The sequence below is a fragment of the Bactrocera oleae genome, chromosome 2 (assembly GCF_042242935.1).
Source record: "Bactrocera oleae isolate idBacOlea1 chromosome 2, idBacOlea1, whole genome shotgun sequence".
NCBI classification, from domain to species: domain Eukaryota; kingdom Metazoa; phylum Arthropoda; class Insecta; order Diptera; family Tephritidae; genus Bactrocera; species Bactrocera oleae.
The window spans coordinates 23,363,891-23,391,735 of NC_091536.1; the positions used below are offsets into that span (position 1 = coordinate 23,363,891).

At 38.2% G+C, this 27,845-nt stretch overlaps 3 protein-coding genes and 1 pseudogene across 9 annotated transcripts in view; 1 reads left to right on the forward strand and 3 right to left on the reverse strand.

Annotated features, from left to right (window-relative positions):
- Positions 1 to 27,606, forward strand: part of LOC106618116 (trichoplein keratin filament-binding protein) — a 76,512-nt gene extending 48,906 nt beyond the window's left edge. For 2 of the 5 annotated variants that reach the window (XM_014235699.3, XM_014235700.3), the window contains one exon: positions 25,781 to 27,606. In XM_014235699.3, the coding sequence (XP_014091174.3) occupies positions 25,833 to 27,455 (1,623 nt within the window). In that variant the 5' untranslated portion in view covers positions 25,781 to 25,832 and the 3' untranslated portion in view covers positions 27,456 to 27,606. Of the gene's footprint in view, positions 1 to 106; positions 239 to 3,377; positions 3,572 to 25,410; positions 25,494 to 25,780 lie in introns of those variants that run through there. The other 3 variants (XM_036377350.2, XM_036377352.2, XM_014235702.3) reach the window with 3 other exon arrangements.
- On the reverse strand, positions 2,671 to 5,158 carry LOC106618117 (peptidoglycan-recognition protein SB1-like). Of its 3 annotated transcripts, XM_014235704.3 has the most exons (4): positions 4,816 to 5,157; positions 4,106 to 4,510; positions 3,820 to 4,039; positions 2,935 to 3,024 (listed from the first exon to the last, which is right to left on the reverse strand). In XM_014235704.3, exons 1-3 carry the CDS (start codon positions 4,922 to 4,924, stop codon positions 3,855 to 3,857), a joined length of 699 nt encoding a protein of 232 aa, XP_014091179.3. In that variant the 5' UTR covers positions 4,925 to 5,157; the 3' UTR covers positions 2,935 to 3,024; positions 3,820 to 3,854. The 3 variants fall into 3 exon arrangements, with proteins under 3 accessions (XP_069968302.1, XP_014091179.3, XP_036233249.2); XM_070112201.1 differs by lacking the exon at positions 3,820 to 4,039 and having other exon boundaries at positions 2,671 to 3,024; positions 4,816 to 5,158; XM_036377356.2 differs by lacking the exon at positions 2,935 to 3,024 and having other exon boundaries at positions 3,442 to 4,039.
- LOC106618105 (peptidoglycan-recognition protein LB) lies at positions 5,867 to 7,804 on the reverse strand. The gene is made up of 3 exons (XM_036377358.2): positions 6,722 to 7,804; positions 6,261 to 6,596; positions 5,867 to 6,155 (listed from the first exon to the last, which is right to left on the reverse strand). The coding sequence occupies exons 1-3, from the start codon at positions 6,813 to 6,815 to the stop codon at positions 5,956 to 5,958; spliced, it is 630 nt and encodes a 209-aa protein (XP_036233251.2). The 5' UTR covers positions 6,816 to 7,804; the 3' UTR covers positions 5,867 to 5,955.
- On the reverse strand, positions 19,104 to 21,981 carry LOC118683706 (peptidoglycan-recognition protein SB1-like; annotated as a pseudogene).
- Positions 27,607 to 27,845: the final 239 nt, after the last annotated feature.

A 27,845-nucleotide genomic window follows, 5' to 3' on the forward strand; every position in this document is an offset into this window, starting at 1 on the left:
GTGCGCCTAACTGTGTAATCGCTATCGCCCAACTAATACGCTCACGCTCCACACTCGCTGTACACACTTCCCACTTGCGCTGAGTGCTCGTTGAGCGTTGAGCGTTCACGTTTATAGACACAAAATCGCAAAGAAAAGCCAACAACAACAAAGCTGTATTCTGACTAGCGGTTGGCTGCAAAACCAATGCAAAGCAATGATAATAAAGTGATAAAGTGAGCCAGCAGCAACACAACAGGTTTTGTAAAAAAGAAAAAAAACATAAACAAAGCGGAAAGGAAAAATTAGAAATAACGGTTAATGCCATAAGCCTTAAAGCAAATAAACAAAACTAAATTAAATTCAAACAAAATCACCGTAACAAAGCGAATTGGAAAAAATTACAACAAATTAAATAATGAGTGATAAATTTAGGCAATTAATTATGAAGTTGAGTGGACTTAGAAGATGAAATTGTTTTTGTTTACTTTTCGCAATAATTCCGTTTTTTATTCAATCTAACGAAGTTTTCGTATGCAGTGCTTTATTGCATCGAGTTTATCAATATGCGATCAGTGTGTCAATGGCTTTAGCTATTGTTTTCGCTGCAAGAGCGTGTTTCCGCGATCAACAACAATCACCGTTCCCAAAACTTCCAAACCTTTTGCTCTTATCACACCTCCAATAGTAAACAGCGGTATTGGTTATAATATTCTCTCTTTGTTGTTGAAGCGAATGGATGCTCTCAATCTTTAACTTTCCTCTGATTGGTCGCTCCATAAGTGGGTCGTTCAAAGCCACTGAAAAACACAAATACCACTTTTAATAAATCACACTTCATTTATAATTCTATTGCCATACTGATAGTAACGGTATTACGCCTGTTAAACAAGCAAATATGTCATATTATATTTTTTTTTACACTGAAGGCCTTTGAAGAGCTCTTCAGACAGTAATTACAACTGCTTAAAAAACCATCGATAGGCTTACCTTCATTTATTGCTGATTATTAGTGCACTTGAATGCAGGGGATTTTTCCTGTTCAAATAACAACAACAGCACAACAATGTCTTTCCAATGTGGATAGCACTCGTCATGTGTCATGTGCTTTTTTTTAAAAGAAATTGAAAACAAAATATTTATATAAAACTCATTGCTACAAAATGTACAGTGCTGTGCATAAAAATGGCAATTAAAACTTTCAATTTCAGCAGAACTTCGCTTCGACGGCATTTAAAATTTTCTAATTATACTATATACCTTATACCTTTTTTCTAATTATACTATATACCTTATACATACGATCATCAAAGCAAAATACATACATATGCAGATATGTGGTAGCATAGCACAAAAACCGGTCGTTATTGCAATCCAACGAGTACAAAAATTGCTTTTATTAAATGCAGTTTTGCAAGCGTCAACAACGTTTTCTTCCCCCCTCTTCTCCTTTCGTCGTCTTTCAATGAAAGATAGAAATCACCATCGCGGGGATGTACATACAATCGCCAATAAAGAAGTCAATACCGTGTACTTTGGCTCCCAAAGTCGCATGCCCAAGTGATCCCCTGTCTGTGCTGGCTTCCGCAATGAAAGCCCTGAATCGAGGTAAAAAACAAACCGATGTGTACGGGAATGTACCGCGTTGCTAATGTTGATAGTCAGTGAGTTTAACTAAGTTTAACTAAAGCAACACTATGCATTTTCACATGAGTGGCGTTGGCTGTGCGCACCTGTTGTATTTAATTGCCCACTTTCAATCTAAACCGAAAGCCTCGGTAATGAGCAAATCTTTCTATTTAATATACAATTGCTTACATTAACACAAATCACAACCAAACATAATTTAAATAAATTGAAATAGGAATTTCGGATTTGCTTTTGTGATTTTTATTTTTGCTTGCAAAATTGTTGTGTTCTCACAGCATAGCAAATAATTATTGCTCAAAAACATACATAGCTGCTCATACGAGCGGCTGAGTGAAAGATCGCTGAACTCATTTGATGAGCATTCTATCTCAGTCTCTTCAAGTATTTGTTGAAGTATTTCCTATTCAGTGTTCTTGTGATTGATCGTTCTTCAAATTCTTGTGTAAATTCAATTGGGAACAGCCTTTAAGAATTTCCACTCAGCTGACGCTATGCCGATGGTTGTTCGAAAAAGTCAGTTTTAAATTTTTGATTATTTATGCTATATTCCGACACATACATCCACATTTCATATCATTTGTCTCAGTAAGTTCTCAGAGCACAATACGTGAGATCAAGAATTTCGTTGAATTATAAGGTATAAAATGATGGTTTACGTTTACTTCGGTTGATCGTTTTAAGTTTCATAGATTATTGCTTTCTAGCTCTAGCCCCATTTTCATTCACTTTTCCATTTACATACATATGTAGGAGTATAAATAGTGACAACTTTTTCGTTATGATATCAATTACCTTGCCTTACAAAAGTCATTGATTTGTTTCTTGCTTTTTGTTTATTTTCTTTTCGTTCTGTTTTTTATCTCTCGATAGCTTTTTACACAACATTTTGTTATTCGCGCTAAACTCTTATCTCCTCAAATTGAATTAGCTTGCCAACTACCAAATCTGCACATTAATTGATAATATACAGGGTAATTGTATCAAGTGCCGAATAAACCATTGCAAAGAAAGAAAGAATAATGAAAAGCAGTTGCAATGTCATACATTTTTACCTATCAATATTTATTTTATTGCTATAACAGTATATTTATAGGAGAGCACAAACGCCTGGCATTTAAAACTTCTTATCGCTTTTCTTATCTCACTTAGCCGTAGCAAAAGACACTTCTGTATAACTGGTTCGGTTCTGGTTTTACTAGTGCACCGAACACCAGTACTGGTTTGCATTCACGCTCTTTTAATAACGGCCAACGCGAACTTTGGTATGTTTTGCAAATACAATCGTCACTCTCTTTTGTATACCTATAGTATGTTATTAAAGCAGCCGTTTTAGAGAGCCGTGGTTAGAGAGAGTTGTCATCATGTTTATGAGGTTATTGTCGAAGCATGGAAAAACTGAAAAAAAAATTACAATATTTTTATTTATATATACTAGTTCTTAATACATATAATGCTGTGACGCTTTGTGTTGCCAACAATTGGTGCAAAATTTTTCTCTCCTCGCTCACAAACAACTTGGGCATTAGTTTCATATTTATTCGTTGTGCCAAAGCTCACACTAAAATCGTAATGGTTTTGAGCTAAATTTGAGGCAGTTACATTTCGTGCAGGGTTTAATTTGTGAAAGTTTATTGTGGTATATTCATGAAATTTTTGTTATCAATTGCATACTACATACTCGTAGGTTTGCTAAATATGTATTTATTTAACAATGCCAGTGTCTAATCGCACCGATTGTTTGCTTCTAGGTTCTGGGAATCCCCTTCGTTGTTATACATTAGCTGATTGTTACGAATGGACTCGATTAAAAACTGCTATTCGAAAATCTATGTATTTGTGTTTTCAGAAATATATTAGTATTGTTCATATATGTTGTTATACCATATATTATAGATAAGTAAATATTGAATACAACCGCGGAATGGAGTATAATAATAAATAAGTAAGTATGTAAAAATTTGGTGATAATTGTAGGTTTACTGCTATTTTTGTGCTCTAATTGTCTATGGCGAAAAGTTCGAAGCTTATGTACTGAGTTTCAGTAATTAGAGTTCTTACGCGAAGGACGGGTTCAAAAGAAGGTTGACACACTCATAGGTTTTGTTGAGCAGTAAGTTAAGAGTATGTATGTATGTACATTGCTGCTATACGTTTGAAATAGATTATAAGTTAAAATAATTAGGAGCTAACATTTCCGTTTCTGCCGTTTTCGATTGCGGCGTTAGTCAATTGCGGTCCTGCCAGTGGGGCCATTTCTGGATCACCGCATACAACGCATTTCCGGGACACTCGGTGTTGCGCACCTGTCGGTGACCATACAAAATGAAATCGTCACGCAGATGACCACCCTCTATCGAGTATTTAATAAAATCTTGTGTCATTTGCGACATTGGCGCCGGTGGCAGCTCATCTACAAAGGTAAAACACTGATTGGTGCAACTTAGCATTGTTGTTCAGTCACTGCGGCATAGCTTACCCGTAAAATTACCAATTAAGAGTAGACCAATACTGCGACTGTTGTAGTTGGGTGCGTGTGCACCGACCACCTCATAGCCGCGCCCCTCATACACATTGCCGTCACCGCCAACGGCGAAACTGTAGCCAATGTCCGGCCAACCATGACTGTTCATATGGAAGTTCTGCATGGAGCGCATCGCTGCTTTGCAAGCATCCTCGGTCTGGCAAACGTCCGGCTGATAGGAATGATGTGGGATAACATATGGTGCGGGGCCGGTGAAATTGGTGCTTGAGGTGGGCGTGCGTGCTCCCCATTCGGCGCGCGTGATTAAGCGCCAGTTACGCGTATATCCTAATATTTGGTCGCCTGTTGCCTCTATGTCCTTGTGGTTGGCTATAGCAGCAGCTTCGCTCATTTCTATGGCTGCATTAATAAAGCGGCGGGTGTGGTAGGAAGGCAAAAGCAAACATTTGTGGTCAGTGGTTATGGTGGTTATGGAGTGAAAATAAACAAGGATGTACTCGCTTCCAAAACACAGCTTTCAACGCCGGACGAACACCGACACCTCGCCTGTACCATGCTTGCATACACACACTCACACACACACACACACACACACGCACACACACACACACACTTTTGCGCCCATTGGCACACAGTTATTTGATTCATGAAATTTTGTATTTTCCATAATTTGCAAATGCAAATTTCACTCGCAATTAACTCACTAGTAAACACGTTCATAGTACCGAACAACAGCAAGTTAAGCAACAATATCAGTTTCAGCGCTGTGGTGGTATATCCGACCGATTCGGTTGCATTCATCATTTTCAACATATACAAAGTAACTAAATTTTCGCTGCGGTCTATGGTGGGTTTTGTTGTTTTGTGTCACTTGTTCCTGCGCCGTGATTTGTGGTCGACACTTCCTCTACTATTTTTGCCAATAATATTTCGTTCGGTTGTATGCATGTAATTGTAATATTTGTTGTTACAAATTGTGGGTTTTATTCCACTGACACGCCACTTGTGCACATGTTCGCATTAAATTGATAACTGAACGCAACATTTCGATCTCCAGTTATAAGCTTTATTCTGAGCAATGCCAGCCGGTCTCCGAAACTCTGGCGCGACGGTGGCGCAGGGGCATTGCCGTAATCAACATAGCTGTTGTTATGTTTCTGCATTCGTATCATTTCACACTTGGTATGTCGTTGTTGGTGTCCTCTTCGCTAAGCTAATTTATAATTAAATTTTTACGAACTTTTTAATCTTAATCACAGTCACACTCTCTCAACTTTGGTTTAAGTAAGCTACGTTGCTCACAGCTCATTCTCGGCCGTCAACGAAGTCGCAGAAGAATGGATTAGTTTATACGGATAATAGCAGTTAGACTTAATTGTAACTTATTTTGAAATGAGGTATTTAAAATTTTTTTGATTCGAAAGAACGGATATTGTGGAGACATCTTAATATAATTTCTTAATTTTACAATTTAAAAGCAACTTTGTTAGTGTAATCAGTTTTTCATAAAATAACTGCAACTTTTCTCGTTTGATATCACATTTCAGCAGATGTAATAAATGTGTACGGCTTTTAAAAAAACTTCATTAATTGACTTCCTACCGGGCAACTGGCCATTGACTCTCTAGCGCAACAGAAAAAGCGTATGCTGGTTCCTGTTGTGCGGCTAACTGCTGATTTTTTGGAAACAAATCAACATTTCACTGGACGTACCCTTAGAGTAGTACAGAATCATATACGAAACGAAACAGCAAATTTAATTTTTGCAATAATATTACAATTTATTTGTACTTTTACTTCGGCACTTACTTTATTCACTTTAATCCCGCTCCCACACACTACAATTAAGCTATGTCATTTACATTCTCTTGCCAATGCGGCCATTTCTGCAGCTCGGTATACAGTGCATCGCCCGGACAGATGGTTCCATTGCGCACTTGCCGATGTCCATATAAAATGTAATCCTCACGCAAAAAGCCGCAATCTATAGAGAATTGTATAAAGTCCAGTGCCACCTTCATCATCCGCGACGGTGGCAGCTCTTCTGTAAAATTCATAAAAAATTGTCTCTGAATTAGCTTCAAATGGACCAACAATTCAACACGACATCAACGTCGCCATTTTATTGTCTCATCGTAACTATTCTTACCGCCTATTAGCAGCAATCCAATGCTGCGATTGTTGTATCGTGGCGCATGAGCTGCGACCACATTGGCACCGCGGCCCACGTATACATTGCCATCACCGCAAATTGCATAGCTGTAGCCAATATCAGACCAATGTCGCTCCTCCATGTGAAGGTCTTGTATCTGCTGCATGGCCAGACGGCAATCCGATTCTGATTGAGCCACACCGGGCTTATAGGAGTGGTGTATGATGACGAACGGTGCGGCTCCTGCAAAAGCCACTCGATCTTTTGGCGGACGTGCCCACCAACCGCTGCGTTCTATCAACTTCCATTGAATGTCGCCGATCTCTGTTGGAGCTGAAAAAGCGAACTTGTATGCACTGGTTGGGGCAGCATATTCGAAACGTCGGCTTATTTGTGGCTCAGTAGTGATGCAGTTTTGTAGTCACACTTATTGAGCATACCGTTCCCATCATACTCACCGGCGAAGGTGGTAATATGTCCTTCTAGAAGACAAATTGACGAAAGCGCCATAAGAGCACTTACTACAGCAGCGCGTGCAGCGCGTGCAGCCATTGTTTTCCTGCTTTACTTTAATCTTTGCAGGCGATTTTTTTTTTATATTTACATATATAATATATCACGTTTTAAGCGCTTGGCTACAAGCAAATTGGTAATAGACAAAGCCGCTCCAAGTGATGACCGTAATGTCGCGTGCTCAAATGTGTTGAGTGCGAAAATTGCGTCAGCTTTTATATGTCAATTTTAACCATTATTAATGTTATTAGTGAATGCTTATAATTTATTGCTGTAAAATGAATAAAGTATGTTTTAGTGGAGATTTTCAACCGCTTCGCTATAACTATGCGCGAAACCAGACGCTGTGATGTAGTAGACGAATTAGGCTATTAGTCAAAAAGCTTTGTTCTTAATTTTATGGACCAGAAAGAGAAGAGTTGAAAATAATTAAAAAGTAAAATCTGTAAGAATTTAAGGTTGGGCGTGCTTAACTGAAATTCGACTACAAGTATATTTACAAGCTCTTTATTACGTTCGCAAAGATCAGTGTAAATTTCTTAATCACTTATCACTTAGGTCACACGAAATGTTTAACTTCGATTTTAGCTTGTTTAGACTACAAACGGCTGTTTTCATCAGATAACATATGGTGCTCAATTAAATAAGGTTATTCACAATTTTTCTTGTTTTGTTTTATTTTTTTATTTTCACTTCTATATGTGTTTGCTTTAGGTGGTTATGTGCATATATTACATGTATTCAACAGCAAAGCATTGCACAATACTATAGACAATCGTAAATCAAGTGTTTACCATGGTCTACAGAAAATCCCACAGCTGAGCTGGTTGAGCATGTGTTGCTACATAGAGTCTAATCATGTCAATAGTCCATTAGCGAGATTCGCATAAATGGTGTTAATGCCAAATACAAATTCCAATAGTCAATCTAGCATCCACACAGCGACTAAGAACTTCTTCAGTTTGAGCTGCGAGTTGCCCGCAAGACTAAGTGAGACTTGACAGCCAGTCACGCGTGTATAGCTCACCAGCTAGTTAGTAGGTAAGTAATCGATGCTCTGGCTTTGTACAGGGATTAAGCTCAATTGCAAATTGCTTGGCTATGTAGAGCCGGCAGCAGGTTGCTATCAGTTGCTTTGTATGTTAGCTTGCTTTCTCCCGTCGGTAGACCAAATTTAGTTTCTTCAATCGAGTGCATTTTAACTTGTACTTGTTGTTCGCTAATGACGCGGAAATGCAACACTGTATAACTTACTATTTATTAATGAAATGCTCAAGTTAATGATGTGGAAATATTTCACTGCCATCCGAATAATTAACTCAAATTGTATAATAACTTCCATGCAAATAAGTAAATTTTACAAAGGTATTACAAGTAGTTTGGTAAATTTTGCGAAAATGGTTTTTTCTTTGTTTTGCAATTCATGCCCACAATTTTCATTTCCATGCTTTAAAGGAATCAGATAATACGAATTCAAAAACCAAAGCTAATATGTCCCTGCAGACTAGCTACAAGCTAGGATACGAAAAATGTTGACCTGTTATGTACTCAGAACTATTTTGTTTGATAGGAATGACGCAGTTAAACTGTTCAACGGTCGTTAGGTTAAACTAGGCTCTCGAATTTTTTTAATGTCAGATATGGAAGTGTTAGAAAAAATATGTTGACAGGATGGATTATAGAATTTGGAGTTTATTAGTATCATTTAGTGTGTATTTGTTCTGCTAAACCGATAAAACATTCTAGCATGTTGCTAAAGAGTATAACAGTTTTGTTTACCTAACGATTGATTGTAACACCTAAAAATAATCAAATTAGATATAAGGTATATATATATATATGTTCAGGATGACGATACGAGTTGAAATCCGGCTGACTATCTGCTTGTGCGTCCGTGCAAGCTGTAACATGAGTATGAAATAAAATATTTTGATGAAACTGGGTACACATGTTCCTTGGTACCATAATAAGTTTGGTATATTAGATGGGCGATGGGTATCTAGGGTTGAAAACATTTTAAAAGTTTTCGTGGTACTGCCCTCTAATAAGTATAATGTATGTATGTATCCCCTACACCATTCAAGCATATGACTCAATTTTGCACTGAATACCTATTTTAGACTTTTCCTTCAGCAATGTGAAAATTGATGAAATCGGATGATAACCCCGCCCACTCCCCATACAACGGTTTTGTTAAAAACTACTAAACGTGCGATAAATAAATAACGAAATGCGGCAGAGACAGTTAACTCTAGTATATCTCAGCAATGTCAAAATTAATTCAATCAGCTCAACCCTTTCTCTGTCCACAATATAGCCTGTATAATAATTTCCCACTTTCCACCTGACAAAATGTGTGATACTTTAATAAAATTAAATGAACAAGTTTTCTTAAAAATTGTGTGTAAATATGAATGTAATTGGTCTATACATTGCTCCAAGCCTTATATCCCTAAAATAATGAATTCTCTGCTTGACGTTTTCACATCAACTCATTACATTAAATTTAGTTTCTTCAGTTGAGTTTATATCCCATAAATCTCTGTTGAAGATGATTTTAATAGAATTTTAGCTGACGCGAAGTAAAATATAGTAATAAAACTTAGTGAGTCCATGACTTATGATATAATTAATAAAATACTAAATTTTATTGTAATTCATTTACGATTTCATCGAATAATGAATGTTTAATTGTTTTGAAACATTTTTTGATATAAAGTTATTCTAAAACATGAAGGTATTTTCCCTGCTTTGGTCCTTGCAAGTTGTTAAGAGTATAAAATGTTCGGTAGCACGCGAAATTAGCACTTCCTTACTTGTTTTTTATTGCATTCATATATTACATTATATATTTACTCTTTATGAAATCTACCCTTTAAGCTCTAACCAAGGAGACACTTCTTCGAATTTCAAAGCAGATAATACTTAAAGTTAACAGTTAAGTTGTTTTTACTTGAATATTCTATATAATATGTATTTTTAAATAAATCTTTATTCACACGCGTTTAAGTAGTGAGTCGAGTGTGAATAATTTCTTAAGAAAGTCACATTGTTCTCGGAATTTTGTTGTTTACTGCCCTTGATGCCAATACTAAAAATAAAAAGTCCCCTTGATAAATACTTGTAATTGACTGAGCCATGCGTGGCAGTTTAAAGATGGGAAAAAATTGTTATAAACTTGTTAAAACTAAAGTCGCACATCACAACAAATATTCTTGTTGTTGACATTTAGGAAAATGCTAAAATTAGAAGCTTTCGCAGATCCGTAACTATTTTATACATTGTATGGTGACTGAGATTAAAACTTCTTAATAAATTAAAATTTTCAGCTTTTGTTTCCCGTCAATATGCTAATCTCTTAGAGCTTTTTGCAAGTTCATAATCTTGATAATAAACAACGCTGAAAAATTCAAACAAAGTGAAACGTACTGACCAGTATTAGTTGTATGTATAAATGGAAACCTTTAGCTGAGCCTCAAAATCCATTTAACTGTTTATATCAGTTAAACATTTCCTTTCGGCCTTCATTATTATATTACTCTGCGGTAAACTCATTTTGTGCGTCCGTGCAACAAAAACATTTGCGGGTCTGTGTTTTCAGTTAATACCTCATTGTACGTTGTTTTCCCTTTTGTACTTTGTACTTTGTATTTTGTTCTTTTTTCGCTTTTCCTTTTTAATTACGACCGCCAGGGCTAATTCGCTTATAGTTACTTTTGTGGCCACCTTCAAGTTGTTGCCACCAGCTGTGCGGCCACTGTGACAAAAAGTCTGCCAAATGAACAAAAGGCGTGGAAAATAGCCACAACGAAATTAAGCTGGTGCATAAAAGAAGCTTTTCGGTCCACAAAAGTTTTCACGCTGACATAGTTTCCGTTCGTACGTCGTCAAGCGTGACGTTCTGTCATTATCCTATCAACACATCTCGGCGCTAGGAGTGAGCTCAAGTTCCGTACTGTGACAGATATTCGACATATAGTCAAGGCGTGTTGTTGTTGCGCTTAATTATAACATGATACAGTGCGATGCTTCAAACGAAGTAACCGACACACTATTAATACTTTCGATACTGATATTCGTGTGAAGACTCACACAAACTGGTGTCCGTTGCTCCATCTTTTATTAGAAGAAGTCGAAACTGTCGCCTTGCAGTTATTGAAACAACTAGTTTAATTTGGCTAAGAGATTTCCTCGGCGTCAAATGGCATTAAAACGCGCACATACACACAAACATGTCAATAATTATATATCACAATAGTCAGCGTATTTATGTGCCTCAAACATGCAGCACCAACCGATTGTCGTTCTCGTCCAGGACAGGCCAGGTTATCATTGTGCCGCAAGCCGACTTATTATACTTCGGTTGGGTGGTGGCGAACGTGTCAACAATCAACACTGCTGTCGGTGATTTGGGGTAGTTACCAAAACTTTTGCTCTCACTTATTATATTGTTTGTATGTATGCATTAATTTTTCTTTTTGCTTTGTAACTTTTGGTTCTTGTGTCCCTTAATCGGCTCATTTATGTATTACAGTCGGCCGATGGAGAAATATTAACTAAGTAGTTGTGTGTATAATTCTTTTAGATGTGGTATGTATGTATGTATGTATGTATGCTTGCGTATAAGTTAGTTTTCATTTATAGCTTGTAAAGTTGACACTTGACCTTCAACTTTGCCTTACTCGTGGACCTTCTCCAGCCGTTAAGAAACAGTCATACGTTTCGCCTAAAATTTTCATTATGCTGCTTAAAATTATAAAAGTTTCGAACTACCACTCTGAGATAAATGAACTACCATTTGTGGCACCCATATCATATGACAGTGACGCATTTAAAGTGTAAGGTAATTGAAATCGTTCACTCATCAACAAAAGTAATCAAATGACTTATAAAGTGCATTAAATAAATTTCTGCTTGACTTATTGCATCTTAAATCTACACTCTTAATGAACGTTAACGTTCAAAAATCAGTATTCAACATTTTATTTAGAACGTCATATATGAGTTTTTTCTCATACCATTTTTCGTAATCTATTGCCAGTATTTAAACTGCACATTTAGTGCAGATCTTCTCTTATTTCTATTCGTTCAGTATGGAAAAGCCTTCACTTAAAAAATGTCAATCAATTCCCACAATTTCCCCAAAAACTGACCTTAATAGTGAAATTCTAAAAATTCCATACTCTTTTTCGCTTTTCAATTTTCGGCTCTCAGCTTTAGAGTTTTTCATTTTAATTTGAAGGTTTCATTTGCTTGTTTGTTTTATTGTTGTTTAAGGCGTGATATTCAACGAATATGAAGGATTATTTAGAAACTCAAATGAATGTCAAAAAGAAATTGCAATCAAATTGTAAGCTCTCGCCCCCTATACTAGAGAGCCTTTTTCGGCATACAGAAATTTATATATACACTTATATTAGTGCCTTAGTGTGTGTTCATGTGTACATATATATTACACATTCTTCTGAAAGTACGTAAATTGCTTTGGCTGTGCGTGTTGCTACCCCATTGAACTTGCCACGCGCCACAGTAATTTTAAGGAGATGAGAAAGTTTTGACTTTTTGTTGAATTTTAAAAAATAATGATTGGGAAAGAGTGCCAATTTTCATCATTCTACTTGGGAACTTTTCCGATTAGTTTGATTTTTCTAAGAAAAGCCTTATATTATAATTATATGAGGCTAATATCTACATTTATATACATATAAACATAGATATGTACAAAGGTTATACACATCTTCGAAGTCTTCAAATAGCGTTTGTTGCCAACTCGAGTGAGATCTTTTCCAGCGAGCCATTTTTGGGTTTGGGAAAGAGCGGCTGGAGGCTGGAGGGTGTACAAGTTTATAGCGTAATTCTTTCAAATTGTCGGTTGTATCACAAGCTGGATGCACTGAAGCGCTGTCGCGGTGAAAGAACAAGCTGAACCATCGCGCTATAAATTTTTTCTCTTCATCTATTTTCAACTGATACGATTACGAAGAAATTTCAAAACCAGTACTTTGCCGTTTAATATGCTGGTATATTACGTTTGCCACGAAGTTTGTAAAACCCAGAAGAAAACATCGGAGACCCTATAAATATATTTCTATTCAGCATGATGAGTTGAGTTGATTTAGTCATGTTCGTCTGTCTGGCTGTGTGTAGGTATATATACGAACTAGTCGCTCAGTTTTTAAGCTATCGATCCGAAATTTCGTACACATCCTTTCCTCATTAAAAAGCTGCTCCTACAAACTGAACAATCGGAATCCAGTGCTTGTATGCGAAACTTTTATATTTGACGAAATATCTTCACGAAATTCGCCATGAGTTACAGATTACTACAAGCCAGTGATGTGGACCAATAATGCGTTGGGAGTGAGTAACGTATTCTGGGTGTAAGGGAGCCTGAAGAGTTCTATTAAGATTGTTCGCACTCCGGAAGTGTGTCATCGCTTGCATCCTTCTAGAAATATTTCTAGCTATTAATGCGATTAAATACCATATCTCCATAAACACGTTTTTAAACTACTGTTTTCGCTTTCTTTCTCATATTTTTATACTCTCGCAACCTGTTGCTACAGAGTATAATAGTTTTGTTCACCTAACGGTTGTTTGTATCACCTAAAACTAATCGAGTTAGATATAGGGTTATATATATATAAATGATCAGGATGAAGAGACGAGTTGAAATCCGGGTGACTGTCTGTCCGTCCGTCCGTCCGTCCATCCGTCCGTGCAAGCTCTAACTTGAGTAAAAATTGAGATATCTTTATGAAACTTGGTAGACATATTTCATGGTACCGTGAGACGGTTGGTATTGCAGATGGGCGTAATCGGACCACTGCCACGCCCACAAAACGCCATTAATCAAAAACAAATAACTTGCCATAACTAAGCTCCGCAATAAGATACAAGACTGTTATTTGGTACACAGGATCACATCAGGGAGGGGCATCTGCAGTTAAAATTTTTTTTTAAAAAGTGGGCGTGGTCCCGCCTCTAATAGGTTTAATGTGCATATCTCCTAAACCGCTAATGCTATAATAACAAAATTCACTGGAAGCAAATGTTTTTAGCACTTCTATTGACGGTGTGAAAATAGTTGAAATCGGGTGGCAACTCCGCCCACTCCCCATATAACGGTACTGTTAAAAACTACTAAAAGCGCGATAAATGAAGCACTAAACACGCCAGAGACATTAAGTTTTATCTCTGAGATGGTATAAGATGACTTTATAGGAACCGCGTTCAAAATTAGACAGTGGGCGTGGCACAGCCCACTTTTAGGTGAAAACCCATATCTTGAGATCTGCTTAACCGATTTCAACCAAATTCGGTGCGTAACTTCATGTTTCTTTTCATGTTTCTATGTCATAGTGCGAAAATGGGCGAAATCGGACTACAACCACGCCTACTTCCCATGTAACACCATTTTCAATTCCATCTGATTCTTTCACTTTCCACTATGCAAATCAGGTAACAATGATTATATCGGGGTAAAACTTTGTGCGAATAATGCAATTAAAGTATGCCACCTTGCGGCCAAAAATTGTCTAAATCGAACCAAAACTGTTCAAACCCCTAAGTACTAAATATGTGGACCCCAGTGCCTATAGTTGACCTTCTACCGAAAATATCAGCCAATCCACAAAGGAATCTCAAACGAGTATACCATTTGACTTTGCGAGAGTATAAAATGTTCGGTTACATCCGAACTTAGCACTTCCTTACTTGTTTAGTTCTAAAATTGTTCGCTTACTGTAGCCGACTGTACTCATCCAACTATTGTACATCATGGAGAAGTATATAGAAGAAAATAATATAAATTTAAATTTATTTCCTGTATGCAAAAAATATTTGATTAGTTTATGAAGGTTAGACTCTTGCACATTGTTTGCTATGAGAATTTTAATTTTTTCAAAAATGAAAGTCTTTACCACTCATATGCAAATATAAAGAAATTTGCTAATTTGAAAATGGAAGGACGTTAGATTGAGCCATCGCTTTTGTCTTTCAAGTCCTGACCGAATCTTGCTGTGCACTTGTTGCACTTTGCGCTTTGTTGGTACTCGAATTACACTTGCAAATTGCTATACTACACTTATTTAGTTGTTGTTATATCACTTTACTGTTATAGTGAGTTCGGTTTTTGATTTCAACTTGCATTACCAAGCTTGTGCCACATTTGCGGCAACTGCTGTCACTTTTATTATCTGCGCCACTAAGTTGTCGCCTTATGTCGTCTTCTTTCAATTTATTCTAGCTTTCCCTGCAAGCATGCTTGTTTCTACACTGTGTATGTGCGACAGAGTTGCCATCAAGTCTGAAGTGTGCATTAAATGTATGTGAATAAGTTATGAATACGTGAATACTTTAACCAAACTTTGTGGCAACTTCACCTTACCACCTCTTAATATGTGTATGCTCGCACATAGCGTTTCATTACATTAACGTTTCTGCCAATAACGAAGTTCTCATAACTGACTTTGTATTTGTAGATAACGTGAACTGGGTCTCACATAAGCAACAGTGAAAGTAGAGACGAATTTGAATGTGTGATTCAAAGAAACCGAAATCAATAAACAAGCAGAAAAAAATACACGCAACTTAGTAATTTTATTACGTGGAGTATATGTCTCTCCAGCATACATACATAGCAATGGCTGTGTATGACATGAGAGTGTGCGCAATCACCAAATATGCTGTCATGGAAAACCACTCAAGTGGCGCCTGGAAGCACTCTACTAAATGCATGTATGGTGTATATTTGTAAGTGTGTGAGTGTGTGTATAGGTGCAGCTGCTGTTGCGTTTGCTATTGCCAACAAAATGATGTATTGTGTTAGGAGAAAAATATTAAAATGCACATTCATGAAAAATTTGCACCTCTACCTTTGCACACCCACATGCACACGAATCGAGGTCAAAGCATTATATAATAGTAGATTGGTATGGCTGGCGCAATTCAAAAGTATGAGTATGGAATATGGCTTCTTTGTTGGTATTGGTGTTGAGGTGCCTGTGGCAAAGCAAGCATCATCACGTGATATTCAAGGAAACAGGTTTGCAGTCACGCACATTGGGTTTGTGGTAGTTGTGCGATGCACATTGCTGGTGTTAAGTTGCAGCATCGCACGCTCTCAGATGTTCGTGTATGAGGATGTGGCTGTAGCGTGGGTATCCTATTTGTCCTCTCGTGAATGAATATATATTTATATATATGTATATATATGTATATATAAGTCTGGCAAGATGTTTGATAATGCCAAAGGTGTCTTGTGGATAAAACAATTTAGTTTAATAAAGTTGTGGCTGTGGCATGCTGCGTGTTTTCATGTGTCACGAAAGTGAAGGCACAGACACTTGTAAACATTCCTAGGTCGTCGAAAATTGAATGAAGCTTGACCAACTTCCATCTTGAAAGAGGAGTAAATGATTCGTTCTTATATTGCTTACTTTGTAAGCGAAATGGATAAATTTGTTTTGAGTGGGTTGATAGTTTAGTAGTAAAGTAATAGTAAATTAAACGCGTTTCACTTTTTTATGGATCGCGGCTAGTAAACTGTATGTTTATGTGTAGACGCGTAAGTTTTCGGCTGTTGAACCTATATAATGAAAATAAATGCCGTAATAAGTTATCGATTTGTAAGTTATGCTATTTTTCTACCTTTAAGCAGTGCTCATATGTCTTCCTTTAATATAATGGAAAATTGTTACATTAGGGTAAACCCTCTCTCACCTCATCAAATGCAATCAGCTATGCTTAGGTAATCAAATAGAAATAATTTATTTAGGCAGCTCTCAGGCGTAAAGGACGCACGCAATTACTTTCAGCAAAACAACTGCGAGCTGAAACGTTCAATGCAGACAAACATTTTCTCATCAAATCAATTTTATTGTAATTAAACTTGAGCGAAATTAGAACTGTCTTGGAGTGTGAGTATGTGAGCACGAAAGTCACTGAAATATTTATTTTTCCTCGCTCGTTTATCTATCTCCTTTGACAACACGTGCCAATGAGTTTTCGTCACTTGATTTCTGTAAGCACACGTAAAAATAAGTGCGTACGTATTTTTTTCTTAACGACTTTCTTAACTTTGGCTGCAATTTATTTTTCTGTTTCCTTTACGTACGAAGTAATCGCCCAGATCTTTTTGGCACTATTACACGTTCCTTATGCCGAAAATTGCCGATGCTCTACGTGGTTTGTGCCCTTTTGCTCTTGAGTTGTGCAAATAGCTCTCAGCGAAGGAAATAGTGCGATGTAATTATTTACGGTAAAATTCATCTTCATTCTCTCCTAGGTAGGTGAACAAATTTATATCAAGTACCCAGTTGTCGTCCACTCAATAATAACGTAGACAAATAAAGAAGATACAATCAGGGTGAGTCAGTGGATATGGTGAGCCGTGGTGGTGTTTGTATTTACTCTTTGCTAACATATGGTACTCTCAATATATAATGGTTGTGGCAATGCTAATTTAGCCACTCAGATTTAGTATATAAAATAAACTAATTTGTGTGTTACTCGTTGTTAGTGATCCAACAGCAAGTAAATCAGCGTTTAGCTTTGCTTTTTATACTCTAAACAGGGTATATTAAGTTTGATACGAAGTTGATAAAACCCCTATAGAAGCAATTAGCGGAGACCCGATATTTTTGAGATAGCGTTCTGAAATTTTGCGCACGTCCTTTTCTCCCAAGAAGCTGCTCATCTGTCGGAACCGCCGATATCGTATAGTGATAATATCTGTGATTCAAACTGACCGATAAAAAACATGATAGAGATCTTTTTATACTCTACGCTATAGGACATGCACCTGTTAAGGGTATTATAGCTTCGGTGCAGCCAAAGTTAACAGTTTTTCTTGCTTTTAGTTAACAACTATGTAAATTCCGCGTTGTAAATGATTTGTAAAATTTTCTTACAATATGTTCGCAGAAGAATTCAGAACTTGCAACTTTTTTAATACGAAGTATTAATTTCCCATTTGGTAGAGGACAACTGTGATTTTGAGCGCAACTATTGCAAAGTTTATTAAACGTTGTATGTTTTTTGGCGAACACGATCTGGTGAGAATTGGCGTATTTTTCACTAGTCTAGAACTAGACATTCACGCATGTCTGATATGCAGTTGATCTAGCTCAGTTTTAAGACTTTCTACTTTGATATCTAAAATTTTTCTTATATTCACTTCAATCACCGAGAACTTTACAACAATATGCCGTTCCACATTTTGTGCGGAACGGCATATGAACACTGCAAAGCGCAGAAGAACGTTAGTAAGGCTCGTTCATTTACGTCGACATTGAATTCGGTGAAAAAATATGCGAACTTATTTGGAAATACAAAAATAACACAAACGTCAACGACAGAAATTGAATATCGATTTTCTAATACCCACAGGTTAGGCACACACACACACGCACACACACATTTATACACATCCATACAATGCGTTCGATTGGCGTATTTTTGTGTGCATTTGACAAATTTGTAACATAAATTGAAAAGGTTTCGTTGTATACGCATCTATACACACACATATGTTGCGCAGTTATATATCAATGTGTGTTGGCTACGCTGTAAAAATTGGAATATGTCAGATTTACAAAGTTAGCCGCGGGCGTAAAATACCGCGCAGTCCCGCGCATCTCGCCGCACACGCGTCCACGAATGCTGCTTGCTTAGCTAGTTCGGCGGTTGGCGCTCAATTTGCGATAAGCTGGCGCGGTATAGACAAAGTCACTCTGCCAGTGTACAGTATTTTCGAATCAGAAACCACAAATTCGTTTGTTTTTGATTTAGTGCTCCGCCTGGTGCGGGGAGGCACAGTTGAGTAAAAGCTGATCTGCGGTTGGCGGTGAGAGCAGCCATTGAGTAGGTTTAGTATGAAAGAGAAGTGTCAATCTGCAGTTATTGTATGGCAATTCAAGTATTGTTTTAGTTTGGCTAAAAGCTTGTACGATTAGTTAGTAAGTGGCTCAACACGATATGAGTGCTGGAAGCTGTTGCATATTGTATATTTATTCAAAAAAAAAGTTGTAGAGGTTTTAGTTTCAAAAAAATTTTTTTAACACATTTATTAGCTTAGTGACTTGCAAATTGTTGTCAGTCGTGAAGAAATTTGGAAGCTTCAATACAAAATTACCTGTTGTAAATCTTTTAAACTTTGTGTGCCCTGTCAGAAATGCATGTAGTATTCGGAAAAACTTCTTATATGATTCTAAATTTGCCTTGGTCAGTTCTTTAAACCACGAAACATCAAAATTCAGAAAATTGTTATATATTATATAACGTTTAAGCCGAACATGTACAAGTATTAACAAAATGTTTATGCTCTGTACTAGATATAATTAAAATTTGCTTTATTATTTATATTATATAAATAAAAAAAATTCAAATAAATTGTTTTCTTACTCACTCGCACTCTCATATGAGCACTTAAACAACTACAATATGGCATATAAATTATTGGATTCTTATGGATGCCGCACATGAATTGCACTCGTACAAGTATATTGCACAAGTTTCTGCACAAATACTTTAAGAAATCATATTACATTGTCCACACAATAAATAACTTGTTAAATGAATAAATAGCAATTAAATTTAAAAAAATGTAAATTCGGCGCATTCTCTGCAATACGCAATTTTCTGTCAATAATTTCACTTTCGCATTTTACGTTTGATGCTCCATCCATATCATCGTCAGTCTTCTTACGCACTCTTCGCTCTACCATTTGTGTATCCTTACGTCGTGTGTTGCACGTAGTGTGGCCATGCCCTGAGTGCATTGTACAGCCGGTTGCCTGGACATTCTGTAGCCTTCACTTGCCGATGGCCGAGCAGCACGTAGTTCCGTTGTATGTAGCCCATTTGTGTGCCGTAAGTTATGAGCTGTTGCAATTTATCCAGCACAGGACGTGGCGGTAGGTCGGCTGATTGACGGCATACGAAAACCAAGAAGAAGAGCGCAAATGAAACACAAAATAAAATAAAGTAGGTTAAATACGAATTGAGCGATAGCATATCACTGCTTCTTTGTAGCATTTGATGTGTGATTAAATTACGCTTTCACAATATATGCTTTCGCACTGAAAGCAACTTTTCATTGTAATTCTTTAACTTTCATCCACGGCTAATGAGTTTTTGTGAAAAGCTGTAAAGTTTTCAAAAACGCCATTGGCGTCGGTTGAAAGCCGCTATTTAAAAAATGCTTTTCAATTAACACATGAATAACTCTGTTTGCAAAGAGCCGCCTCCTACACATATGCGGCGAGAAAAATTTCGCAAACCTATTGTTGTTTTGCAGATAAAGTTTATCATACTACTGGTATTGCGGCTTTAAGAGTTTTTTCCGACGTTTTTACTCTATTCCGTCACTCACCTGTCCAGTCGCCAATTAGCGCGATACCCACGCTGCGTGAGTTATAGCCGACGGCATGTGCGCCCACCACATCGAAGCCGCGCCCTTCATAAATTTCGGCGCGTACGTCGCTGCCACCGATTAGAAAATTGTAACCGACGTCATCCCAACCGCGCTGCTGCTGGTGGTTACGCTGTATGGCGCGAACGCTGGCCACACACTCGTTGGTGTTGTGTCGCCTGCTGCTGTTGCAGTGTGATGAATGATCACATATGAAACGCCGTCCAGTGCAGCTATGTGTGTTGGGTTGTGTAGTGGCGGGGCCGCCTGCCAGGCGCTGCGTGACGTCCATTTCAAATTCAATTGTGCTTTGTTGCTGCTGTCGACGCTACTTACGTCAGTTGTTGTATTTTCTCTGTTGCGGCTTAGTAAGGTTGGTGATGACTTCGTGTTGGCGGTTGCAGTTGGCGCTACCAAAAATGCGAGAAAAAGTTAGTCACTCGAAACTCGTGTTCTAAGTGGATTCATGAGACCATAAAAGATTGATGCTTGTGGCTTAAATGCTTACTATAGGCTATTTAAACCATAAATGTTAATTTTGAATTCAAAGAGACAACTGACGAGAATTAAATAAAAACCGCATACTTTTCTTAGCTTTGTAATAATTACAAATGATTTAATTAATGGTCACAAGTACCAAAGGCATTTTACTATTCGATGCACACAGCCAAACTACGTTATTGAATTTTTGTTTTCGTCCATATTTGCAACTGCAGCTGCTGTTGCGTATTTGCCTACGCATTTCAGTTTAGGCACAAATTCAATTACACTTCAGCCATGAAGCCTAAAATTCCAAAGTTTGGCGAAGATTGATGAACACGGCTGACAGCCGGTAAATTGTACCTGGAATTCATTTTGAAATTGAAATTGATGCAACAAAGCGCGTATGGTGCGAGTACGGCACCCAATACAGCAACGCCCAATCACTGGACTAACTATTAAAAACAAGTGGTATGGAGGAATTTAGCATGAACGAATGTCGCCGTAAGCATTTGTCATGTGCGAAATGAGCGTTCGGTTGCCGTGTGGTTGTTACTTTCGTTAGCTGTGAGTGATAAGCGCCGTTGGAATTTTGTGATGTCAAACTTGTATAACATATATGTGGTTTTGTTGAATTCCCTAAATATTTATACTGTTGTTATTTGTGTCGGTAAGTGTTTTGCGCTGCGACCCTTTCGAGACAACAACAAAGCAGATTTGTATAGTTTAAATTTCGTGTGCCCTTTTTAGTTGAATTTCAGTAACTGAGATCTATTCGTATACATACTTGCCCCAAATATTTAAAATACCTGTGTCAGCACCGTTCAGCAGTAACAGATACACGTGCATCAGCGCCAACAATAGTTTTGCAAGTAGAGAAGTTCGTGGCATTCTAAGTATTTTCGAAGCTCGAATTCCGCTTATCACAAATATTTCGTAGTTTTTCTCGTTTTTTTCTAAGAAACTGTGCGGTAGTTTTAGCTCTATTAATCGAACTTTTTTTTGGCGGCTGTGGTACTGACTGCTATGCCGTCGATGTTCTGGCATTTATAGTCGCTTATCTGTCCCCTATTGTTTGCAACGCTTTTGTGATAAGCGGCGCTTGTAATTTTTCGTAGATTTTAGGGACTTTCCTTTCCTAGCATTTTCTCAACGATGCGTCATTCTGCGCTATACTCGTACATACAGGCCTTTGTGCGTATATAAATATCGCTTTGAAATAAGATCGGTGAAAAAAAAATCACCCAGTATGCCTATCGACTGGGCGTTTGTTCAATTTCGTCGTGTTCACTGCAATCGCCATTATAATCAGCGCCATCATCAAAGCCGCAATCTATGCTGTGCCCACCACAACGCCATTACTTGCTCTGTCGTCATTGTCCACTTCCCTTGCACCAACCATGAAGCTAAAACGAATGCTTATCAGCATCTGTGCGTTTCAGACCCTTACTTACTCGTGACCGCCTTGTCATTTGTGGCATTGTTATTGCCGTTGTGATGTAGTGTCTTATCAGCGCACCGACTGCGGGAATCACTGTTTGAAATTTCGCCGTGCGAGTTACGCGCAGCAAATACATACTAACATGCGCCGCGTGTAGTAGTAGCATTGTTTTAGCTAATATACTCCATACATTTAGGCCGCTTGTTTACCGTCCGCCTGACTGCAAAGCTATGTGCATTCATTAGAAGCTTCTTTTGATAGCGCGTGGCTACCGTTTCACTCTTCTACCCGCTTTCCGCAACTTTTATTGCTCTTCGCCAGTGAAAATGTGTAGGAGTAGTCGTATTTTTTGTTTTTTTTTGACTTTCATTGGCTACCAGATAAAAAAAATCCCAACTTGCTCATCATTATCGTCGCGTCTTTTTGTTCTTGGTGTCTTACTTTAATTGTCTACGCTGAGCTATATTTGTCCATCGTTTTTGGCAGTATTCCATATAATGTCGGCAATTTTCTGCGTTTGTTTTCTTTTTTATGATTTCCGAGCCGTCTGCGTTGTCTTATTTCACTTAGACATTTTCCGCTTGATTACCATTGACGTTCTTAAGTATACTGATTTTGTAAATTTTATAGGCCGCTTCCTTACGTTCTCGCCGCGGCTTCCACCGCAGCCCACTTTGTTCGGGCGAATGTGTATTTGCTGCCATCATTTTGACACATTTAAGCTTATTAGCTTGCCTTCGCTCTAATTTCAGTTACAATAGAAACAATAAGCGTGGTAGTTTTCCTGGCAGCGGCAGTCGTTTTGACTCAAATGAGTTGCTTGTCATTTCTTATTGTGGTGATTTTATGAATATTGTAAGTTGTAGCGAAACAAGTAGCATCCGAATGACTCATAAAGACTTCCCGTTATTCCTACAAATTGCGGCTCCTTGCTTGATTGTCCGTTTCCAATTCCTATTTCCGCTACCCTTCCTTCCTTTAAAGGCGTCAATGCTGCAAATCTTTCGCCAATTTGACGGTTTCGTCAAATAGATTTTACCCCTTCCAAATTGTGTCTTGTATTCTTTGCTAGTAGCAGAAAAAGATAGGAATACACTATCTATATGTATCCTATGTGTATTACTGCTGCGGGCCAGTGATTTCCTAACAAATTGCCTATCAACGCAAAGGCGTGAGCGCCTTTGTCTGTCCGCCATGAATTACCACAATTCCAATGAAGTTTTTCGCCGTTGCTGCAAAAATCGCGGATTTTTGCGTCCATTAGCATAATGATAGCGTCTAGTTGGCGTATGCATGTAACCAATATTGAGTTTACCCAACGATCCGCTCACTCTGCAGACCGTTTTTGTCTATTCCGTTGATTTTCTGCTTTTTTTGATTTTGCATATAAAATTGAAAGTCTATGCTTGCGCTTGAGTGAGCACATTCAAGAGCAGTGTCGGCGCTCAAAAGCCGTGCTGAGTGTGTACAGTTTAAATCGAAATTTGAATTGGAAATTAGAAAATGGGCTTGATTTGTGTAACGCCTTCTAGAAAGCGGTTTCAATCGGCCCTTTGTTCGAAATATATATAGTTATTGTTACATGCTACCAAGGCTAAGTATCTATATCTAACCACATCTACATCCAATACTCAGACCACAGTCATCTTTGAAATTCAGACCCTGTGAGAGTTTAACGGACTTTGCAATTTCCCCATCGAATTTTTTACTTAGCTAACTACTATGGTATTACCTTCCCATCTGGTACTTTCATATAATAATTTCCTTAGATCTTCGAAAAAAAAAATATAAATATTTTACTATTTGCGAACAAATTGGTGCAACCACCAGCATACACATTCATTCAATCCAATTAAGTGATATTTGCTTAATTATTGCGCACATAAAACCCATTTAAATTGCTATTAAAGTCTCCAAATAAAATGACCTAATAATGGGCGAGTGGGCGTGTAAGGAATTCAAAAAAAAATTTTGTAACATTTCGATGAAGAAGAATAAGTGGCAACAAGAAACTCACTCGCTTGGGATGTATGGATTGCCCGGAAGGCCGTGGCACACCAGGACGCCATGGCGTAAATACATACTATATAACGCGCTACGACAATTGGCAGCCACATACACGTGAAGTTGTGAAGCCACTAAGGCACAAACCCATGTCAAATGTGAGTAAATAATCTCGGTGAACAAAATCATTAGCACAACATTCGCGAGCGAGGCGTGAAAACACAACTCGCCATCGAGCTCTCTAAGTATGCGTGTGCACGTTTGTATGTATGCATTCGGCAGTGCGCTGGGTTGAGGCTTCACCATGAACACGCGCAGGGAAGCCGGAAAGATGGTTGTATGTGTGGTAGGCTTGCTCCTGCGTTAGCTCGCCATGCTGATGCCACTTTTACATAGCTATTTTGCCAGTGGCATTAGAGGAATGCAAGTCGCAAAGATGAAAACATAATAGAGTCTCTGAAATTAATTAGCAAAAAAAGAAAAAAAAAACGAAAAAAACGAAGGAAAGCACAAGTAAATGTAAAGCACTAAACACCCGGCAGCAAGCTCTGCTGAACTCTGTAACTGCTTGTGCCTGATAGCATTAGTGTGAGTTAGCCGCCCGCGTTGGGCGCATTGTTGCCACAACACAACCAACACTCTGCACTCCTGGTCGCAATCAGTTAATGTCATTAGCATTATCGCATTATTGTTACTCGCGGCGGGGTAAATATACATGCTCATGTGAACGAGTATGTGCTAGCTATGCAAAACTCAACAAAGCTAGCTTTCACGCACTTTGGCCACTTTCTGGTTCATATTTCTAGTATAAAGCTCATCAAAACCGGCGGGCAGGTGGAGTGCCTCTAAAAGATACTGTTTGTTTGTGGTTTTGTTTCAATCTACCAGTAATTAAAATATCTGTACTCAGTTAAGAATATTTAATAACAGGTAAAGTGTTCACCCTTCTCGACGAGTGATTTATGAGGTTGCCTAATTTTTATTAAACATTCCGACAGTGGACCAGTGGTTTGTGGTTTCATGCAGCATGACTTTTCGTTAAAATATATATACATATTACAGCCAATCGGAAAAACGCAATTACTCAGGGATTATTGAAACGTACATTATCATTAATTTAGAATAGTCGCTTGTAGATATGAAAATGACTTACTACCGTCCGTTAGCATAACCACACACTACTACAAGTAAAAGAAACTTCCGCGTTGGTGAGAGAAAAACAAGCGATGCCATTATTTCTCGCTCTATTTTCCTTATGTCGTATCACATTTTCGGAATAAGAATCTTCTTGAATGTCGGCATTTCTAATTACTCGAATAAAATCAGTCATTTGAAGTGCCTCGTATTCTACCTACACTGTTTCTTTTGGCAGCAGTTGGTAATAAAGCCAATACCCATTTAATAAATATATATTTATAAGTACGTATAATCATAAAACTCCTGTAGGAAGAAGTGAAAGTAGTGACAACTATTTCGTTGCGTATTACATATTATTATTTGAATTATTTTGACTTTTTTCAAAACGTAGTTAAGAAAAAAATCGTAAAAAACGTTCACTGTTGACAGGCCAATAATTTTGTTTTAAATAATAAATGTTTAAACACAACTATTTGGATATATATCATATATTAAAGTTAATTCACTTTTCTCTTCAATATCTTTTAGCCGCCATTTTGCAACAGACTGACGTTCGAGTGCGTATTCAACTTCGTGCTAAATGTCCGTACGATCCCATCAAATCCAGGCGCTCTTTGCACGCCGTCGCGAAATTGAGCACGATCGTATTGAGCGTACAGCTGCCGTCAATCGTTACTATGATCATTGGGGCAAGGTGACAACACGTTTCGAGAACTGGACCAAGCCAGAGTACTACAAAAATGCGGAAGAGCAGCTAAAGCAGCGTCGCGAAACACGCGAAAAGGAGATGCAGCAGCTTGAGCGTCGTGAACGTCTGCGTGAACTGTTTGAAAAAGAGAAGATGCTGTACGAAAGAGAAATGCTTGAGCGCGAAAGGCCGCGGTCGCGCAAGATTGCCGCTACCACCGAACAGCTGGAGAAGATTGAACAAAGTGCTAAGGAACGTGAGAATATCAAACGGAAACTGGATTTAGAGGCTAAATTGTATGGACGTTGGCGACATGGTGTGGATGATGACAATGTGTTGTTCGAATCGAAATCTAGCAATGAGACGCTGGCCAAGCTCAACTGGTTGGATAAGAAAATCGAAGAGCAGTACGATCGTGAACGTGAAGAAGCACAGTCTTTGGAACGAAATTTGCGCCTGCAAGAGGAAATCAGTCGTACGGAGCAGGTTCAACGAGAGCGTCAACTAATACGCGAAAAGGAGATTAAAGAGATACGGGAACTGCAAGAGACGCATATGCAAGAGCTGAAGATGCGTCAGACTGAGGCAGACAGTTTAAAAGAGGAGGAGAAGCATTTACGTACATGCCTAAGTGATTTGGATAAGGAACTAGAGCTACTAGAGGAGAGTTGTTCGCTAATTATGGAGTCTGCAGATGTATCGCAAGCCTACAATCTGAAAAAGATCAAAATTTTCATACGCAAACGATCCGAGTCATTCTGCAACCAAATCAAACTTTGCATAAGCATATTGGAGCGCTTGAGTGTCTACACCACCTGTGCTGATGTAAAGAGACTACTGAACAAATACAGAGGGCATCTAGAGGCTGAATCAGTTAACCTCACGCAAGTTGAGGCAATGTACGAATCAGAGGCTAAATACAATATGCAGCGGCTCGAGTCCTTATGGCAGCAACAACATCTAGAGCGTTACCATGAACTTAAACAATTGCTAACGGAAGAGCGCTGTACGTTTGGTGCGCGCATTAATGAGAATCTTCAACGCCAAACCGATACTTACGAAGTGCGCTCCACACACCTTACAGCTCTTGAGAATTCCAATGAAAAGTTAAAGCAATTAATAGCCGAGGAGCAGCAATCGCCGCGCAGTGCGCTGCCTCTAGCTAAGAGTAGTGACTCTGCGCCACCATTTCCTGGTACAGAGTACAGTGGAGATGCCGGAGATCAAGCTTCGGTGGCAGACGACAACGTAAGCATTGCACAGCTAATGCCGAGTGGCATACCGAGTAGACCTACGACCGGAACACATTTCGGACGTCGCAGACCTACGTCTTCTCAGCTGCCTAAAGTGACCAATTCATTTACGAATTTAAATTTGGACGTTTGGAAAGACTTGCCAGCTGCACGCCACGGCATCGACTCGCCGCGCTTAGTGACACAGCGATCGCCGAGCATTGTCACTTCAGAATCAGCTACCCGACCGAAATTCGCTCGTAAACGCATAGCTTGGACATAATATTGATTACTTGTTTTTGCTAGGCTATTTTTACTAGACTTTTTATAACGAATTTAGAAGAACAGGATTTGAAAATATTTTTATAACCATTTAAACAAAATTTTGCATAAAAAATTAAAAAAAAAATTAAATGCACATTACACTCGTATAAGTTTTGGAACCATTACAGGCAAATACGAATGCATGAAAGCGCATAAAAAGTGCATAAATTTGTGTATGGCTTTCGGAACTTCTCTTCTCGTTTTTTTTTTATAATTTAAAGTATTTCAGCATGGAAACCGCGCTGAACTTTCTCTCTGTAATTAAAAAGCACTCACATTAAATGGGCTACCGTGGGTGTAGCACTTATGCAGTTACTCACAGGCATACATAAGTTTACGTTTAAAATCG

What these genes read in the sequence shown, in the direction of transcription:
- LOC106618105 (XM_036377358.2), bottom strand. Translation starts at nt 6,815, where the DNA reads ATGGCTGCACGCGCTGCACGCGCTGCTGTAGTAAGTGCTCTTATGGCG. An exon ending in ACATATTACCACCTTCGCCG is followed by an intron (nt 6,597 to 6,721) that starts GTGAGTATGATG and finishes TCGCTTTTTCAG; the next exon opens with CTCCAACAGAGATCGGCGAC. An exon ending in TGGATTGCTGCTAATAGGCG is followed by an intron (nt 6,156 to 6,260) that starts GTAAGAATAGTT and finishes TGAATTTTACAG; the next exon opens with AAGAGCTGCCACCGTCGCGG.
- LOC106618117 (XM_014235704.3), bottom strand. Translation starts at nt 4,924, where the DNA reads ATGTTGAAAATGATGAATGCAACCGAATCGGTCGGATATACCACCACA. An exon ending in TACTATGAACGTGTTTACTA is followed by an intron (nt 4,511 to 4,815) that starts GTGAGTTAATTG and finishes TTATTAATGCAG; the next exon opens with CCATAGAAATGAGCGAAGCT. An exon ending in CTTAATTGGTAATTTTACGG is followed by an intron (nt 4,040 to 4,105) that starts GTAAGCTATGCC and finishes TTACCTTTGTAG; the next exon opens with ATGAGCTGCCACCGGCGCCA.